Source organism: Canis aureus, chromosome 15, assembly GCF_053574225.1.
Source record: "Canis aureus isolate CA01 chromosome 15, VMU_Caureus_v.1.0, whole genome shotgun sequence".
Taxonomy (NCBI): domain Eukaryota; kingdom Metazoa; phylum Chordata; class Mammalia; order Carnivora; family Canidae; genus Canis; species Canis aureus.
The window spans coordinates 11,755,710-11,775,624 of record NC_135625.1 but is presented as its reverse complement, the minus strand read 5'-3'; the positions used below and the strand labels follow the sequence as shown (position 1 = coordinate 11,775,624).

Here is a 19,915-nt window from a genome sequence, read left to right as displayed (position 1 = left end):
ACAAACATGGATTTACAAACTATAATTAACTTGCAATATGTATATTTGTGGTATATGGTATTATATCATAATAACTAGATTGTGTGTGTGTGTGTCTGTGTGTGTGTGTGTGTGTAACATCAGGAGCACTGGAGACTGAGTGGAAGGCTTGGGTTACAGTATTTCAAAGGGGATGGGGGAAGGCTTCACCAAATAGCTGTTATCAGAAAGACATGAGGGTCGTGGGAATATTCATAGCAGAGGGAAGATCCAGGCCAAGTTACCAAAGCAGCTCCATGCCTGGCATCTTCAACAAACAACAAAGAGGCCCGTGTGGCTGAAGTAGAACAAGAAAGCAGGGAGAGCAGATTGGAATGGAGTCGGAATCACGGAACACCATTCTGAGTGCATGGCAGGACGTCATCCATGCAGACTTTTATTCCACAGAAAGTAGAGAATATTTGCAGGTTTGGGCAGAAGAGAAGAATTATCCCCCATACATTCTAGAAGAATCACTCTGGTGGCCGAATGGAGAACGGACTGTCCCAAGAGTAGAAGCAGAGAAGCTGAGTGGCACTCTTGTAGTAGCCCTGAGGTGACTCAGGTGGGCTCAGGTGGGCTCAGGTGGGCTCAGGTGGGCAGTAGTGGGAGAAGTAAGGAGAAGTGGCCTGGTGCTCTCTGCCTTTGGAAGCGAGGGGCTGCAGAATGTCCTGATCGGTGGGCCTGTGGGTTTGAGAGAAAAGGAGGAATCCAGGGAATGCCCTGGTTCCCCGGACCACAGGGAAGACTTGCTGTCAGATGAGCCAGGAAGCCTATAAGAAGCACCTCCTTGGGCACAAGGCAGGCAAGGGAGGTCAGAGTTCACTCTGAAGATGCTGAGACCTACTAGGAACCAAAACAGAGGTGTCAGGTGAGAAATTGGGTAGAGGAGTCTGGATTTCTGGAGAGAGGCACGGGGAGCTGGCTGAGTGGATTGGGGGGAGCTGCTGATCATTGTTAGCAGGCTTGGAGACTCCGTGGGATGGGAGGGGACAAAGGTGACCGAGGTGTGCATGCTGGGAGCTCCCCTGAGATAAGTCCAAGAGCAAGGGAGCCTGTGACAACCGACGGACAAAACCAGGAGTCCATGGGGTTGGGGATCTAAGGAAGGAGAGGGAGCCAGTGGCCCGGGAGGGCAGCTTGGAGAACTCATCGTTGGATTATGTGCAGGGCACTGCAGATTCCCATGGAGGCTTGAGACAAAAGCTGAATGGAAAGGGTTCAAATAGAAAGGAAAATGAGGGGATCGCAGACAGTGAGCATAGTCAGAGCTTTCTAGGCGTTCTGCTGCAGAGGCGAACAAAGACCCAGGCCAGGAAACCATGTGCAGGGCCCAGGGATTCCACACCAGTGAAGTGGGTAGTAGGTCAGCGTGGAGAAGGGTGGCCTTTCCCGAGAAGCTTTCTTAGACACATCCTAGGGGGTTCTTATGTCCCCCTCTCCCCTTTTAGCGCCTCCCCTCTTGGCAGAAAGGAAAGGTCACAGAGAAGCACATCTGCATGTGATGGACCGCAAGAAGTTATTTTTTAAAATGAAAATAACTGCACAGACTATTGGCAAAGGAGAGTGGCAGGAGGCCCATAGAGAGTGAGAGCGGACAGTGTGCCTCAAAGCTGAAGGTGTGTGTATATGCGCGTGTTAAAATTAAGACAAGGCAGGCAGTGCTAAAAGCTTAGGTGTGAGTTTGCCCAGAACTTGTGGGTTTTTTTTTTTTTTCACTTTATGCTTCCGTAGTTCTCAAAACAAAATTAAAGACCCATTTTAGATAGCCTTGGTCACTTTTCTGTAAAATGAGATCTGTGGCAGTGTATCACTCATGTGCGTGTTAAAAGTGCAATACTCCTGGCAAACACTCACAGGTTCTGGCTTGACAGTTCTGTGGTGGAGTCCAGAAATGCATACTTTTGAGCATTCCCCAGGTGATTCTAATGCAGTTGGTCTGTATAAACCAACTGAAAGCAAGGGTGAATATGAGCAAAATTACAGGGTTTTTTCCCCCCTACTATTAGCACTGTTTTCAATATTAACAGAAAAAAATTACTCCTTTGGGCAATATGCTTTTATAGACTAATAGAAGCTTTGTACCAGCAGAATAAATTTAGATCCACACTTCAGCACAGTCTGGGACATAGTAATCAAAATAATTGTGATGCCTACACCACTGCATTAATGGACCAAACCAATCAACCAGCTACAATTGAATCCAGAGATTCTGGTGGCTAGGTCCAATTGAATTCAGATCAAAAATGTCGTAAATTGCTTGAGAGCTAAATAATTTTTATCTTCCATTCATAATTCCGGTTATAATTATTATCTAGCAATAAAAGCTGAAGGAGGTTTCCATTATACTATGGCATAAAATGGAACTTGCTTAGTTTTTATCAGCAAGATTCTTTTTCTTTCTCTGGCCTCTTGAAAACATTTATAAACCAAGCTATAATTTTCTACATGTAGGGATTGTGACGATTGGAGAGGAAAAGAAAATTTGCACCGTCTCTGAGAATTTCATGAGGATGTGTGAATCTACCGAGGTAAATGTTTTTAAAGCTGTTTATATTGCCCGAATTTTAGCCACATTTGGTATTTGAAAAATATAAGTAAAATATATTTAAACATATTTAAATATATTATTTATTAAATATATTTAATATACATTTAAAATATAAGTAAATCTATATTGAATTTTCCCCCTTCCCTCTCAGAGGCATTTTTACTCACAGTGATCTTATGCAGGGTGACTAGAGAATAAATATGAATGAGATGCTCTATTTCAGTATAAATTATAACAAATATATTTTTTCCAGAAACTATCATTTTCATGAAAGTTGAACATTTTTAATATTATTAGGTAAAAGGATAATGTAGCCTTATATAGTTATATTACTGAAAATTATCATTACTAGGGACGATATCATCTTTGTAATAAAATTATACTGAAAATTATCATTACTAGGGACGATATCATCTTTGTAATAAAATTATACTAAAATGCTGCAGTTGCAAAGACTTCAATAATTTGCAGGAGAAAAGATACTGTAATAATGTTTTGTATCCTAAGTGCACTTTCGTTAAAGATGCAGAGTTTCTCTTCGTAAGACAGCAGCCGTCCTGATCTCTCTTCTGCTTGTAACCCTGACACGGGTTTTGATTCTCTGTTGGTTTCTTTGCAGCTGAACATGACCTTCCACTTGTTCATTGTGGCGCTTGCTGGGGCCGGGGCAGCTGTTATTGCTATGGTAAGACCTGGAGCTCTGAGGCTTGGTTTTTCGATTTGAATGACAAGGTGATTTACTCATTGCGATGATCATTTGTCTCCAATCCTGAAGTCCATACTAATCCTATTGGTTTTACTATCAGTAAAAAAAAGGGGGGGAGGGTGGTAACAGGGAACAAACAAAAAACACAAGGCTTAATCTGAAAAACTATTATTGTTACAATAGAGAGACTATTCAGTAAGCAGTTTAAGGATTAGAACACTCAATCATCTAGGTAACGTGAACAAAAAAAAGTAAATGCATTAGTGTTTCAGATATTAGATCGCTGCTATTAACATAAAAAATCACCTCTGGATCATCTACGCCTGTATCGATGTGGTATTCCAGGTAATCTAATCCGTTCCTCACATTATCCTTTCCTCTTTCTCATTCAAGGACACAAAGAAAAGCCATATTGAGTCACTTATGGAAAAAGGATTAATTTAGTCTTCTTACTACAGATGTCAATCGTTTTGTGTCATTACTTTAATCTCTAATTTAGTTCAGAAATACAAAGAACAAGTTTTTCAAGTCAAGCTTATACTGGGTGGTGAGGACCTGCAATGTCCCAGGTAACTTCCTTGGTAACTCACTGGGAAGTCCAGGTTGCTCACCCGACCACCAAAGACCAACAGTGGACAGATGCCTGGAGCATCAGGAATAGTCTTTGCAGCCAAGGTCTTCCGTCTTCCAGTCCTTAGATTTGCATCCTGGTATGCAAAGTAATAATACAAAAGTGAAGTAGAATAGAGCTCCAGAATGTGCCTGGGAACCTCACAAATATTCTAGTCAAATCAATATGCAGAAATGATGAATTGATTCAGGTTTCTTTATTTCCTTATAATGCCAATCCATTGTCTGATGTGTTGGTAAAGGAAGCACTTTTTAAAAACTATGAGTGTTTTCTCTATTGTCAAAGAATAAAACGAAGGGAGTACATGGGTGGCTCAGTCAGTTAAGCACCCAGCTCTTGATTTTGGCTCAAGTCATGATCTTGAGGTGGTAGGATCGAGCCTCACATAGGGTTCCCTGCTCAATGGGAAGTCTGCTTGAAATTCTCTCCTCTGCCTCTCGCTCTGCCCCTCCCTCACTTTCTAAATAAATAAATAAATAAAATCTTAAAAAAAAAAAAGAAGAAGAAAACTAGGAACTAATCAGTGGTAAGGTACTGATAAGCTATTCCAGACCAGTTTTTTTATGTTTTTAGTGACTTTATAAACACTTGAGATTTGATTCTATTTCCTAAAAATGATTTTTAAAAATAAGAGAAATAACCGGGTCAGTGCTAAAGTGAATTTTCAGACATTTTGTTAATTTAGTATCATGCTAATTGTTCAACATTTTAGATTGAGTGTATAAACTTGTACACAGGAATTTTATTTCAGAACATGAGGTGCTTATGATCAACAAGATCATGTTGGCTAATTGATTGGAGGGGTCACAGTAAAACAATAAGCAAAGGATTTATATTCTCAGCCTAAAATCAATGCTAAAACATGCCCTGGGGAAGCATTACATGTTCTGGGCGGTGATGTTCTGGACACTCAGTGTCCCAGGTAGCACCCAGCCTGGTTGTGCAGTAAGAGGAAACACGTTCATATATACATTCCTGTGTGATGGAAAATTTTTAGGGACTTGTGTATGTTCAAGCAGTATGCTTATACCTTAAGAGGTATATATCAAAGCACTTTTTGTAAAGAGGTGTGTAATAAATTGTGTGTTCACATTTGCTACACATGAGTGTGTGTAAAACTCTGTGTAAGAATGCATGCCTTTAGGCATACATTACTGAAACCTGTCTAAATGAATACTTTTATTTAAATGTCCCTAAAAATGCCTACTCTGAAATGATTCTATCATCAAAAAGATCTTAAGATAATAGCAATTCCGATGTTATGTATTTCTTAAGGAATCTATACTTTGCATACATTTAGATATTAAGTTATAAACAAATTTTATTGCAAACTACAAGAGTTTTAGAGTATTATTTTTAAGTACTAAGCATCCTTTTGGATATCTAAATATATGCAAATCATAAATACCTTAAGAAATAAATAACAGTTAACTACTGATTGACATCAGAATTTCCAATTCATTAGCTCTGATAATAGTTTAGGTTTTAGGAGACAGGGATAATACAACATAATTACTCCTTCTGTTCCTGGCACTATTAGTACCAATGGTACTGTTAATAGATTCTTTTTTTTAATTTTTATTTATTTATGATAGTCATCACAGAGAGAGAGAGAGAGAGAGGCAGAGACACAGGCAGAGGGAGAAGCAGGCTCCATGCACCGAGAGCCCGACGTGGGATTCGATCCCGGGTCTCCAGGATCACGCCCTGGGCCAAAGGCAGGCGCCAAACCGCTGCGCCACCCAGGGATCCCTGTTAATAGATTCTTTACATCTTTCTCCGTTAAAAGCACCATCAAATGCTTAAGTACATGAATACATTCAATAGTCGTAATACAGCAACTGTCGTTGACCTCATCACCAACTCTCTGAACACTCAAAGTAGACTACCATTATTATTTCCATATTAGAGAAGAGAAATTTGAGATCAGTTCTTCTCTACCAAGATATTTAAAACACCATCTGTAACTTAAGGCAAAAATAGTAAGAATTTAAACTAAAACTAATGTGATTTACTCCATTTAAATTTTCAGAGGTGTTAGGAAGTTCTGTAGGCAAAAGGGGTCTTCTTGGCATTGCACCAGGTCCCAGGGACTGCTGTTCACCCACGTGAGGGACAGTAATGAGCCTGGCAGCAGGTGTCCCCCTAAGGCCAGAGGAAATGGCCAAAGACCTCCTGGAAACTGCCAGTTTCTGAACAAGAATGACACTCCTTTCAATATTTCACTCAGACATATTTAATGATAATTTAGGGGTCACATTTTCTCTGACTTTAAAAGAAGGTTTTTGTACATCTAAAAATATATTCATTCGGTTAAAACATATTCTGAGTACCCACTACTTGCTAAACATGCTCCACAGTACTTGCTGTTTTCAGAGCAACCACAGCAAAGTGCCACATGAATTTGGTCATGTGTATAACCTCTGCTCCGTCCACATGTATGTAGTGATTCAGGCTTCAGTATGAAAATGACAGAGCGCAAGAGCAGAACTCACAGCTCTTGCTTGCAGGTGGCTTATGACTTCCACTAAACAAAATGCAGAATTTCAGAGGAAAGAGAACATTCTGAAATTCCTATTGGTATTCTAATTGGTATGCACCTTTTCCATATTGCCGTGTCAGAATTGTCATTTTTTTCCCTACTGCCTGTTGACCGCCTTAACATATCACGATAGTCACCACTTAGAGTTGACTTTGTGTTCTTTATGTCTATCTGTACTTTTCTAAAACCAGCCTACCTTCTTTCAAAGTACTCTTCGCTAATCAAAATGTTAGTGTTCTCTTTTACTAAATTATGGATAAAAATATTGCCCACCCTTTGAAGTTCAGATCAAGGGATGCCTGGGTGGCTCAGTGGTTGAGCATCTGCCTTTGGCTCAGGGCGTGACCCTGGGATCCCAGGATCGAGTCCCACATCAGGCTCCCCATGGGGAGCCTGCTCTTCCCTCTGCCTGTGTCTCTGCCTCTCTCTCTCTGTCTCTCATAAATAAATAAATAAAATCTTAAAAAAACTAAATCTCAGGTCAAGTAAACAATTAACAACTTAGTTTCTCTTTCATATTCACCCATCAAAAGCCATCATTTGGAAAACTGCTTTATCTCTCTGTGGACCAGGAGTGAGAGAAAGAGTGAAAAACAAACAAGTGATCACATAAAAATTAAAAATCCATATTGGCTCCTCCAGACTTGAAAAGAAGAAGAGAGAGAGAGAGATTCTGAAAGATGGGGAGCTGAGAAGATGCTCTCATGTAGTCAGAGGCGTAGAAGGAATAACCTATTTATCTTGTTCCTCTTACCACAGAGATGTGGGTTCTGTTGTATTAGCACACATGCCCTACCTAAGTGTATAATTCATCTATTTCTCTCCTGATGGTGAGGTGTAAGGAACACTGACCAGACTTCCAGTATAAATTATTTCTGTCTTTGATTAGGTTCACTACCTTATGGTTCTGTCTGCCAACTGGGCTTACGTGAAAGATGCCTGCCGGATGCAGAAATACGAGGACATCAAGTCGAAGGAGGAGCAAGAGCTTCATGACATCCACTCTACTCGCTCCAAAGAGCGGCTCAACGCCTACACATAAATCCGCCCTGTCTGTCCTGCCTGCCATCTAGATGCATTGGTGTTTAACGAAGGGCCATCCAACCGTCCAACCTTGTGAAAACTAAAATGGGAGTGCTTCTCATCAATGATCTGTAGGGTGACTTATGAATCACCTGACCACAATTCTTTGTTGTTTAGCACGTAATTTCCTAATTTGTTAAATTGGTGTGAACAAATCTCTTCTACAAGCTCCTATCCAGCCTTTTCCTTTTTTAAATTTCTCACACTCATTTAAATAATTCTGTAAGATTGAAGATACTAACATTGTCAAGTGCAGAGATTTTATTTGATTTTTAACCACTTCCCATGTGTTGATACATAACACCTTTTGCATTATTTCTTATGTTTTGAGAAGAAAAATAGCTTTTTATACTTTTTAGTTTTGATTTCGGTAACTAGTTTAACTACAGGTAACCTTCAAAGGGACCATTGTACATTTTGAACAATAGACAGAGATGGTATCACGAGGACTCTTCTTGAAATATGGAAATCCCGTCTGGAGATCAGTGGCCACGTTACCACAGGCCCTGGTTCATATTTTCATCAATCTAAGGTGCAGTTTCTAAATTTGTAAGAGTAGGTGTAAAAAAAAAAGTGCTTCTTATCTTTGTTAACATTGTATTTTTTTTTTCTTGATGTATTTCTCTCTTGATTACTCATGTTTATGTTGTGAGCACATGGAAACAGTGATGCTAATGCATGGCTAGTTGCCTTTTTAAGATTGTGACACCAGACTTACCTTTTAAAGCTTAGTATAGAGACAATTTTACTGGAAATAACTACTGTGAACTATTGAAGAATGATCTCTTTGTGATTTAAGCAGTGGCTGGATTGGAACTTTTAATATGCTAATGTGGAACATTAATTACCTTTATGAAGGTGGTATATTAAAAATAAGCACACTAACCCCTCCGAAGTTGTTTTACCTACTTTAAAACGTTTTAACGGATTGCACCTCTGTAAACTATCCCTCCAATGTGTATGATATATTTGAAAAGGCTTCCATTAATATAATAGCTTTGCTTGCAGCCTTCCGATCTATGTTGGTTCACCTGTAGTGTTTTTTAAAGTGTGGTCAGAGGCCACGATAGAATGTATCCCTTCCAAGTGTAGTGATAAATCTGTGTTTTTCTTTGAAGTAAGTCATTTTAACCAAATGTTCGGTCATAATCATTTATAAGAAGTACCTATATCAAAGGAATTTAAAAAAAAAAAAGCAATCAGTATTACTGGACCAAAATTGGTGTTTGTTTTAACCTTGACTCTTCTTTTGATTATTTCTAATGCTACAAGAATGCTGTAAAGTGTCTTTTAAAATGCTGTAGCCTGACAAGACATTTTTGTCAGTGTATAAAAAATTAGGTAGTATCGTGCACTGATTTGACCATTGTGAAATCTTTTCTCAGTGTAAGTGCATTTCTAATAAAATTTATGAGTGAAACAATCTTTGTACAACGACTAGTCATGCATCATCCGTAATTTTACAAGTTCTTGTAGTAGGTAGCGGGGTATTTACTAGGGTTATCTGTGGCATGATTATGCATTCTGTAGTATTATTTAATTAATTTGGGGTTTTGCTTCTTTTTTTTTTACATGTAGATTATCTTACTGGTTCAACAATTTTCTGATATATGCAGTATTACAGATATTCAGCAAAAGTATTAATGGGCCTCTTTAAATTCTATATTATAGTGTTTCAGTTCTGTGTCTTAACAGTTTGTGATGATTTTTAAAACTGTCTTTTAAACTTATGTAATGATGTTGATGCTTTCAGCTTTTTTTTTTCCTGGTATTAGAGTTTGTATTTTCACAAAGAGTGCTTTGTAGCAGGCATTACAATTAATCTGTTTTGTACATAAATGTGCCAACAGCTTGATGGTGGCGTTTTTGAAATGTAGAACAAAGTGCTTGCAAAAATGTAATAAATACACTTGTGTACTTTGTGTACTTATTATTAGTTTCTGCAGTGTTTATTTTGTGGATTTTTTTTTTTTTGGGTTTTGTTTTGTTCATTCCTCTTTCCTATGTGTGTGCCTTCTTTCCAGATGCAGTAGATGCTGTCTTTTTAGGATGCTATTACCTCAGTTGAGTTGACCTCACACTGAACTGAGAATTCTTTGCATGACTTGCAGCATAAAGAGGCTAGGGAGCCGGGGATAGGGCAAAAGTGTGAAGATTCTGGAGGTCATTTAATTTAGCAAAATGATAGCAATTCCCAATTTATGCTCTTCCCTTGCCTAATTTCTATTGTTTTGTGTTTCCTTTAGAGCTTCCTAAACTAATAGAGAAACAAATAAGACTAATTCAATTCAAAAAGAAAAATGATTTCATGGTTCGCTTCGAAACTTCAAGGTGAGAAAGATTAAATGAAAAATATATATACTTTTTCCAGACTCCTTGTTTGTTTGGGTTGTAATTTTTTCTGACCAAACTGGAAGTGATGACAATTTAAAAATGATAAAACAGTGATCAATAAAAATCTTTCTTTCCTTTTTTTTTTTTAAGATTTTATTTATTCATTCATAAGAGAGACAGAGAGAGGCAGAGACACAGGTAGAGGGAGAAGCAGGCTCCCTGTGAGGAGCCCAATGCAGGACTCGATCCCAGAACCCAGGGATCACGACCTAAATCAAAGGCAGGTGCTCAACCACTGAGCCACCCAGGTGCCCCCAAAATCTTTATTTTCACCAGGCCTAAGTAATTGTATTAGTCTTCAGTTATTTATGTATTATTATTATTATTATAAGTAATTATTATAAGTGCCTGAAATACTCAAGGTACTTAGGTCACAAATATCTACAGTAATTACAAGCAGATCTCACCACAATATGTTTTAAAAAGTCACTTTTAAGACAATAAGAAAATAATCCCATTATTAAATAATTAAACTTAATAATTATTATTATTAAATGACTTTTTTATTCTTTCCAGCATTAATGAAATTCTTAGCATATCAACAAGAAAATAAAGAATTATATATTAAAGATTGTCAATGTAAACAAAACTGTCACCAGAGAATGCTTTTCAAAGAAACTGATCATTGTAAGATAATTATATTTTTTTAAAACTTAAAAGTCCATTTCTGTTTGTAAAAATACATACTTATCTCTAAAGCAAGTAATATCCCTTTGGGAATTTCTTACCACCTAGCGTTATTGAGATATAATTGACATGTAAGCCTTTTGGGAATCATAAAGCTAATGTGAAGACTAAGGAAATTACTCACTTTGAGAAGAAAATGTGTGTCGTCCAGCTTTGACATGGGTGTATTCAGTTGACTTCCTCATGTTAAAATGTAGAAATAGCAGATTCTGATTTATTCATTCAAAGATCAAGTAAACTTGACTCTTGTTTTATTTTTCTCTTTTAGACAAAAGAGAAAAATATCATTTTTAACATATCTTTCACTTAAATCACTCCATAGTTTACAAATGCTGAGCATGATGGGACTTGAATTAAGCCATCATACCTTGAGTATCACTCTGCTAAGTTTTCTGTGAGGTTTTCAGATAGCAGAGCATCTGAAGTCCATGGAGGCAAGTCTACAAAATGCTGCTAGCCAGGACCTTGAGTTTCTTCTCACAAAAGTGAATTTTACCGGTGTGATTATTGAGACTCTTTTACTCTTTCCCCCCAAATCCACCATGCTTGCAAACTGAAAAGAATGTAGAAAATGCTGTCCATTGAAGCGTTAATTTTTAAATGAATTACTGAAATAAATAAAATATTAAATGAAATGATATCAAAATGAAATAAAATTTACCTAGACCACTGTAATTCTAACCTGTGCAACCCCCTGGAGAAGAAAACACCAAACAAAAGAAAATAAATAAACGATGGGGGGATACGAATTAGGAAAGAGAAGAGATCCAAGTAATTCCACTATTATACTTGAAATAAGAGGAAGAAATAAAACTGCAGTTTTGGAAGATATAAATTGCATGGGGCGGGGGGGAAGATTTGTAGAAAGACAGTAAAAACTACAAACACCAAGGATTACATCAAGAAGAAACAGCCTATAAAATTTTTTTGTTTGTTTAATTTTTAGTGGGAAAACCAGTTGAGACTCACAGCTCTTCTTTTCTTCGGCATTGTGTGCCCTCCGCTGGATGCTTGAGCAAATACCCTCCCACTCCAGGCCTTGCAGGATAGAACAACTTTCCTCCCCCAACAGCCGAGGATGGGGCATGAGAGAGCTGATCCCACTAAGTTGCCCAGCATCCCTGCTCTGATTAGGAAACAGGAACATTGTCTGGCTTTTTTAAAAGTGCTGTAATCGGGACACCTGGGTGGCTCAGCAGTTGAGCATCTGCCTTCAGCTCAGGTCATGATCCCAGATCCCGGGATCGAGTCCTGCATCCGGATCCCTGCATGGAGCCTGCTTCTCCCTCTGCCTGTGTCTCTGCCTCTCTCTGTGTGTGTCTCTCATGAATAAATAAATAAAATCTTAAAAACATTTAAAAAAATTAAAAGTGTTGTAATCTATATGCTTTTTTTACTGTTTCAACAATTATTTTTGTCTCTTGGGAGCCACCCTGATGGGGACGGTGGTATCCCCTGACAGATCCGAGTCTGTGAGTCTGCCCTTCTCCACCGTTTGGTGTAGATTGCCAGGAGCCGTGATCCAAGGAAGGCACCTCAGGCTGGAGCACAGGTGCGGCTGGCTCATGTAGGATGCTGACTGTGTGTGGGTAAGCCCCAGATTTTTTGCTACTGATTTTTTTCAGTGTGTCTAGAAAGTATTGATCCTTTTTTCTCAGAGGGATTTACACAAAGTGTCACAAATTAGCACTCCCATTTCGACATTCATTTGTTAGTTGACTCAGTGGAGAAGGACCACTTACAGGATCCGATAAAAATACACATGACCTACTTCTGTGCTTTCAATAAATGAGCATTTAGAATTGGCAAGTTCCTTGGGTTTTTTTAAATATCTTTTTAAATTATTTTATCACTGCCATTGATTAATCTATGAAATCTGTCAGATGCTTGCAACCTCATGTAGTGCACGTTTAGCATAAGCTTGTCAATTTAACTGTGAAAAATAAAATGCTAACCTGGCCCTTCAATAGACAGTAGGAGAAGATTCTCAGAAACGAGAAACAGATTTTAAGGAATTATGGCATCATTTAAAGGAAAGACTTAAAAAATAAATAAAATAAATAAAGGAAAGACTTAATAAGGTTAACACAAATTGAAAGCAAGGCCTTCCTAACCTCCCATTCACCTCCCGGCTGAACGACAATACAGCATTCCAGCTCAATACCAAGCCCCCAGCCTGGGAGGTCATAAGCTACACCAGCTTTTCTCTCTAGGTACAGTGACTACTGTACTTTTTCAGTACCATCTTTCTTGGTACTTTATTTATAAAGAGCATGGGATCGAGTCTTCAAGAGAAAAAGCAATGTCCTGCCCGAGAACGGAGTGTTAGCAAGCCAGTGGTCTTCCTGAATTACACTTTCCTAGTCTTAAAATAATCATATTTTCCAAGCCCTAGATCGCACCTAGTTAAGTACTGCACCTGGTACATTAGAGACAACAATGTAACAAGAGCAAATGATATGAAAGTCGCATTGTAAGCATGTGGTGGCGGTATTTACACAAGTCAGCACAACTAATTTTAAGATTTTTTTCTGCCTAACTTCTTAATTTCCACTCCCTAATCTCCAAGATCATCAGGTAACTTCTACATTTCCACAAATAGAATATCTATTGATGTATACAATAAGTAGACACTTATTGCTTGAAGTAAGAACAAAAAGCGTCTCCATGAAGCCAAGTGGAGACTTCAGATATTAAAGCGACACCCTGACAAATCAGTTATAGGGTCGGTACTTCTTTTCTCTCCGTCGCTGGTTTTGCCCCCTTCCCCACTCCAGGTGCTCCATTTCTAAAACTCAGAATTTCCAATAACTGCACATCATGTATATTTTAAATTTCATGTATTCCATTTCCAACTTCAGTTTGCTACCTTTCCTACTCCCTTAATTCTTGGGACCATATATCTACTGATCTCCTAGTTTTTATAGCCCTCATTTCCCCTATGTCGGGGGGCTTCCCTGTAACTAGCTTATATTACATGGTCAATCACTGCAATCACTGCCTTGGCAAGTCCTCATCACCTCTGACTCTCTATTTTTCCTAAACTCTCACAGTAAAATGCCAACCCTGGTTTCATTCCTCTAGCCACCTACACTTGAACTTGAGTGGCTAAAGGAACACAAGCCTGACCCACCCCACCCGTGTTTAGATGAGCCCGTAGATACGATAGTCAATCAACTCCATTTCTCCTAGAATGAGGATTGACAACTTTTTCAGTAAAAGACCACAGAGTGAATGTCTCCGGTTTTATGGACCTTGAGGGGTTTGTTTTGTTGCAGCTTCTTGGCTCTGACATTGTAAGTGTGAGAACCACAATTGGAATATGTAAATAAATGGTGGGAGCTGGGAGCTGTGCTCCAATAAAGCTTTGTTTCCAAAAACAAATGGTTGCCCATAGTTAGCCTGAGGGCCATCATTTGCTGACTCCTTCTAAGCATTCATTATTCTATACTCCCTAGGTGGTGACTATAATACAGCTTCCTCTTATCAAACACTTTTTTTTTCCATTCAAGTTAGAAATTGCTTCCTATTTCAGAGGGAGGAGTGAGAAATGCTCAGAAAGATATATCCATAATTTCCCATCGCTACTAATCCGTCTGCATTAACAGGTGCAATCTCTGCTTTTTCTCTTCTTAGTGTGGATGAATGACTCATTTCTCAGGCCACAAACACTTGATATATTCAAGATCCCATCTTAGATCCCTACCTCCTTAAGGATAAGCATCACTCCAGCAAATTTCCCCTCTCTTCAACCTCCCCTGAATCACCAAGTTTTCACTCTCTAATGGCTCACTGGAATCTTAATGCAAGCACACAACAAAGGCAACAAAAACCAAATACCCCCTCTTGATTCCCCATCTATCTGCATCCAGCCTGTTTCTCAGTTCTCCTTTATGGCTTATCTCTTTGAAAAGGATGAACAATCACCTCCAATTATTCCCCTATCATTTTATCATTTTATCTTAAACCCATTACACCATGTCCCTTGCACTCAACACTCTGTGGAAATTGGTCTTGTCAAGGTAACACATGTCCTGCAGATTGTTAAATCCAGTGCTCTGTTCTCAAGGATCCATTCACTTTCTATGGAATATTTATGGAGACTACATTATAGCCAGTTCTCCTTCTAGTCACTGGCATGTGGCAGTGGATAAAATGTAAAAAGTCTTTGTCCTTTTGTGGCCTTATACTCTGATGCAGGGAAACAGACACTTGAGAATAAATAATCCAGATGTAAAGTATTTTTGGGGTGAGAAACACTGCAGAGAAAAAGAAATCATGTGAGATACTCAAGGAATGTTTCAGGGCTGGGCTTGGGTGGACAGTCTTCAGAAGTCTTATTACAAAGGTCGCATTTGAGTTAAGACATGAAAGAGTTGAGAGACTTAAGTTGTGTAGCTGGAGTATTCCAGGCAATGGAAGAGAAAAGATCCTTAACTGGAAGTAACCATGCAACAGGTACAGATGAACAAAGGGAAAATAAGGGAGGGGATGAGGGGGCAAAGTGCTTAGGGCTCTGCAAGCCACTGGGCTCTTCTTACTGAGCTTGTAAACGGCATGTGACACATTCCCTCCAACATGATGTGCGTTCTTCAAGTGGATTTCAGGCGGCTCAAGCTCATGGTTTTCCTGCCAGCTCCCTGGCTCTGCCTCTCTTAACGTCCTTTGTCATTCTTCCTCTGCTCTATTATCTTCTAACACTGTGATTCCTGTCTCCGTGTCTCAGTAAACACCCTCTAATCTCATGTCTGGAAATACCTTCTATAAACTGACAGCTTAAAACTTATCTTCTCAGTCCAGAATCTTCCTCTGAAATCCAGTCTCATTTATCCCAAGGCTATCGACATGTACCCGAGCCTACACAACAGACACCTCCAGTTTAACAGGTGCCATATTGCTGAGCTCACCTTGTCCCAATAAGCTGTAACTTTTCCACATCAGTAGAAAAGGCCATACATACTCCAGCTTTCTTAGACCCAAATACTAGACTCCATACTTGACTCGCTCTCTCTAACACTCCCCATTAGTTAGTTATACCTTCCAAATGTATCCAGAATAAGACCTCTGTGGCTTCCACTAATCAAGAGACCATTGTTTGTCGCCCGGATTGTTGGAAGACTTGACTGGTACTCTTGCTTCCATCCTGTTCCTTCCTTTTCTAACTGTCTCTGCTCAACTCAGCAGCCCAAATAATCCCCTTAAAAATTAAGGTAAATCAGGTCACAGTCTTGCATCCATCCCTTTAAAGCTCTGCTCCCATTGGCTGCTGTTGGCAGTATTCTCTGTGCTCTGACACCTCACTGCCCTACAGGAGATTGAGGGAACTTCCAAGGTGTTGGAAGCACCCTGAATCTTTGTTGGAATGGTGGTTAGACAAGCACACATTTAACCTGTACACTTAAACCCATGAATTGCTTTTGGTGTGTATTATGGATCATGATGATACCTCAATTAAAAATCAGATTGGGGCACCTGGGTGGCTCAGTCAGTGAATCATCTGCTTTCAGCTCAGGTCATGATCCAAGGGTCCTGAGATGGAACCCCAGGTCAGGCTCCCTGCTCAGTGGGGAGCCTGCTTCTCCTTCTCCTCCCATTCGTGCTCTCTCTATCTCTGTCTCTGTCTCTCAAATAAATAAATAAAATATTTTTAAAAATCTGATTAAACAAAATTAAAATTAAAAGAAGAAACATAAAGAAGCTTGAGAAGAGCTTTCTGCTTTCATATCTTGTTTTCATTATTGTGATCTTGGAGAAGGTAGTGGTCTCTTCTTATTTCGACATCTGTAAAACTGAAATAAAGATAAAAAGGGTAGGGGTACCTGGATGGCTCAGTGGTTGAGCATTTGCTTCAGGTCATGATTCTGGGGTCCTGGGATCGAGTTCTGCATTGGGCTCCCTACAGAGAGCTTGCTTCTCCCTCTGCCTATGTCTCTGCCTCTCTCATGAATAAATAAAATCTCAAAAAAAAAAAAAGATAAAAGGGTACTTGCTTCGTGAAGTTTTGCAGAATAATCCATGTGAGGTAAGTGACTGGTGGTGAGATCATTACATCACTGTATGTCTTCAATAGCTGATTATGTCAATATGGTCATTGGATTTGGAGGTGGAAGAGGAGTGTATAGGTCATTTGTTAATTTCTCATTTATAAATAAATAGACTCAGAGACATCGGGTGAATTGCCCAAGAATATACAGTAATTTTATTAAACCACCTCATATTGTATGTCAGGCTTCCTATCTTGATCCAACTGAGCAAGGTATAACTGAGGTCGGAAGCATCATACTTTGTTTCTGGGACTTCTACAGGACTTTGGGCTGAGCACTCCACAGTGACTAAGAAGCCCTTGGTAAAAAAAAAAAAAAAAAAATTAAAGGCACGATATAACTAAATATATTAAACTGATGACAGTTTGTTTCATATTATAATTATTTTATTGCCATTTGCCCAAATGATAATTTTAGCAATTTACCATTTTCCCATCTTCTTCATGAAAAAAGGGGAATCTACGTGTGTATAATTTATAATCTCATGCTAAAAAAGCAAAACAGTTGGCCTTCTATCACAGGATTTTTTGTAAAACCAGTGTTTTAAAATTAGTCATATTTAAAATGGCAAGATTTTTACATAAAAATAGAATATCAGTATTTGAAGGAAAGAATTCCTTCATTATGTGGTACTTTCAATAATAATATTCTGTAAAGGAGTTTGCAGATGACTGCAACCAGTTGTGGCTGATTCATCTACAAGCCATTATATACCAGAGGGTATATCTTTATTTATGTTTTTTATAAATAGTATTTCATATTTCAGCCCTTAGATTCAAAAACATCACAAAGACATAGGAAAAGTCTTGTGTCTTGGATCAAAACCCTTGTATACTTAGTGGTTTCACATTTCAGAGTTTTCATGAGAAAGAAATAGCTTAAACCTCAGAGGAAACATTTCCAGCAAAGACTGAATTGAGATAGAAATATGAGTTAGCATGTAAGCTGATGTGAATGTAACATATTTTAAATGGAAGCTTATTTTTGTAACTTTTTTTTTTTATTCTTCATACTTTAAGATGCCACTAAAGAACCACTGTCAGAACTCAGACACAGGGGTGTGCACTAGCTGTACTTTGAATTAAGCTCATCCTCTCTCCTGGTCATTTTATCACAGTAGCTTAACCTCTATGATCAAATATATCTATACCTGTGTCCTATCTATATCTATATCTATTGATCATATATATGTGTATTTCTGTAATACCATCATATCTAAAGCCTTACTAACCCTTTCAGTTTAAAAGTCCTGAAACATTTTCATCATTTTTTTTTGTAATTATCTTCTGGAATTTATATTCTAGGAAACTGACACTAGTGGCTTTTAGTGACCCGCCTTAGGGTAACATTGTTAACTGATTTGAGAATGCAAAACTTAGATAGCAGGTTAATATACTGTTTTATTGTATTTCTATGTGTGTCTCATTATTTTCAACTAAAATTGTGCATGAGAGAATGTTTACCGTGGCATGTGAAGTTTCTTTAGTTAACTTTATAGCAGCTACTTGAAGAATGAAAACCAACTACAATAGTGTGTTTTGAGGGCAAGCTCACCATCTGACATAAAATATCTTTCCTGAGTGATGGTAAGTAAATTACCAAGGAAAGGGACTAGGTCTGTGGTTCATAACAACAGAGGTATTTGGATGTATGTCTTATTTGATAGAACTTTGCTTTTGGCCAAGGGCAATATGTCATGGGGGAGTATTTGTCTACTAGCTTTCTGAAAGTATGTTAGCTTACCTATTTTGCTTTAAATATGTTAACTTGTTTACTTATTTAATAAGAAATATTTCTCATGAAAACTTGTTCAGTTTGTGTACGTCTGGATTTTTGTTTTATAACTTTAGAGAAACCTCTCTAATTGAAGAATTCAATGACAGATTTCAGCTTTAATTATGTTAAAGAAAATCTCTTCATAAAGAGGAGAGGGTCCCTGGATATCAGACAATAAATATATATATTGTAGAGATACATGTGTATCTTTCCATTGCCTATCTAGCACTGTAAAACAGCACTATGAAAATTCTGTCAATTTTCTCCAAACAGTTGAGTTTATTCTCAGATGGGATGAGGAAAATGGACACAGCTTGTCGTTGGATGCAGTTAATCTAATCTCTTAAATTGTGAGAGTCTCTGAGAGAGTCAGGATAGGTTGTCAATTGTGTTAGATTTTGTACTGAGTAGGAAAGAGATGACTGAATGTAAAACGTCAGTTAACCAATCTTGTTTAGCCATGTGAGTAATAGGAGTTGGGGTGACCAAGGGCAAAGAAACTCAGATCATTGTGTTGCTTTATCTACATGACAAGAGAGGTAGTAGTACCAATTTCATAACGTTTTAGTGAGTAATAGGTTGTGTGTGTGTGTATATATATACACACATACGTATACACACGTATCTATCAATCCACTGATCCATTCATCCATTAGAATTGGGCTTAATGTAGGTACAGTATATTTTAGCTATGAAAATTATGTATTAGCTGTCATTCATCATTCACAAAATATTTATGGAACACTTTCTATGTACCAAGTACTGTTCTAAGGCTTGTCTATACCACTGCAGAAAAGACACTAAGATTCTAGCCTTTTTGTAGATTTTATTCTAGCAGGGGATACAAATTATTAGATTATATTAAGCAAGGAATGATGATAATTCTGACTATCGCAATAACAACAGAAGCAATAAGAAGTGGCCAGATTTGGGAAATATTGCCAAGGTAGAGCCAGGAGGATTTCCTAAGAAATTGGGAAGGATTGAAAAGAAAAAGAGAAAAGAGAAAGTCAATTTTATATTTACGTTTTATTTGTAATTGTCAAAGCCTGGAAGCAGCCAAGATAGGTGAAGGAGCAAGATGTCCTTCAGTAGGTCAATGGACGAACGAACTGTGGACCATCCAGATGATAATAAGGAATATTATTCAGCACTGAGATGGAATGAGCTGTCGAGCTCAGTGTTTGCAGGGCCAGAGGGACAGTGTAGTAACTGACTCTAAAGAGCACCTGGAACTTTTGTGCCTTTCTTCATTCCTGTGGTCACTGTCCACAAACTTTCATTAGGGCATGTGTAAGTAGTGCCTAGTTGATGGATTGATTGAAGAACTTGAATTAGTTTCTTAAAGCTGTTGTAACAAACTGCCACAATTTTGTGCCTTAAAACCATAGAAATGTATTTTCTCATAATTCTGGAAGCCTTAAGTCTGAAGCCAAGGTATCAGTGTTGGTTCCTTCTAGAGACAGAGGAAGAATCCATGCCA

The 19,915-nt window shown here is 38.3% G+C and overlaps 1 protein-coding gene across 2 annotated transcripts in view; it reads left to right on the top strand.

Moving 5' to 3' along the window:
• GPM6A (glycoprotein M6A) overlaps positions 1-9,461 on the top strand; it is a 331,217-nt gene extending 321,756 nt beyond the window's left edge. For both annotated transcript variants that reach the window (XM_077848592.1, XM_077848591.1), the window contains exons 5-7: positions 2,473-2,549; positions 3,189-3,254; positions 7,338-9,461. In XM_077848592.1, the coding sequence (XP_077704718.1) occupies positions 2,473-2,549; positions 3,189-3,254; positions 7,338-7,490 (296 nt within the window). In that variant the 3' untranslated portion in view covers positions 7,491-9,461. The remainder of the gene's footprint in view (positions 1-2,472; positions 2,550-3,188; positions 3,255-7,337) is intronic.
• The last annotated feature ends 10,454 nt before the right edge of the window (positions 9,462-19,915 follow it).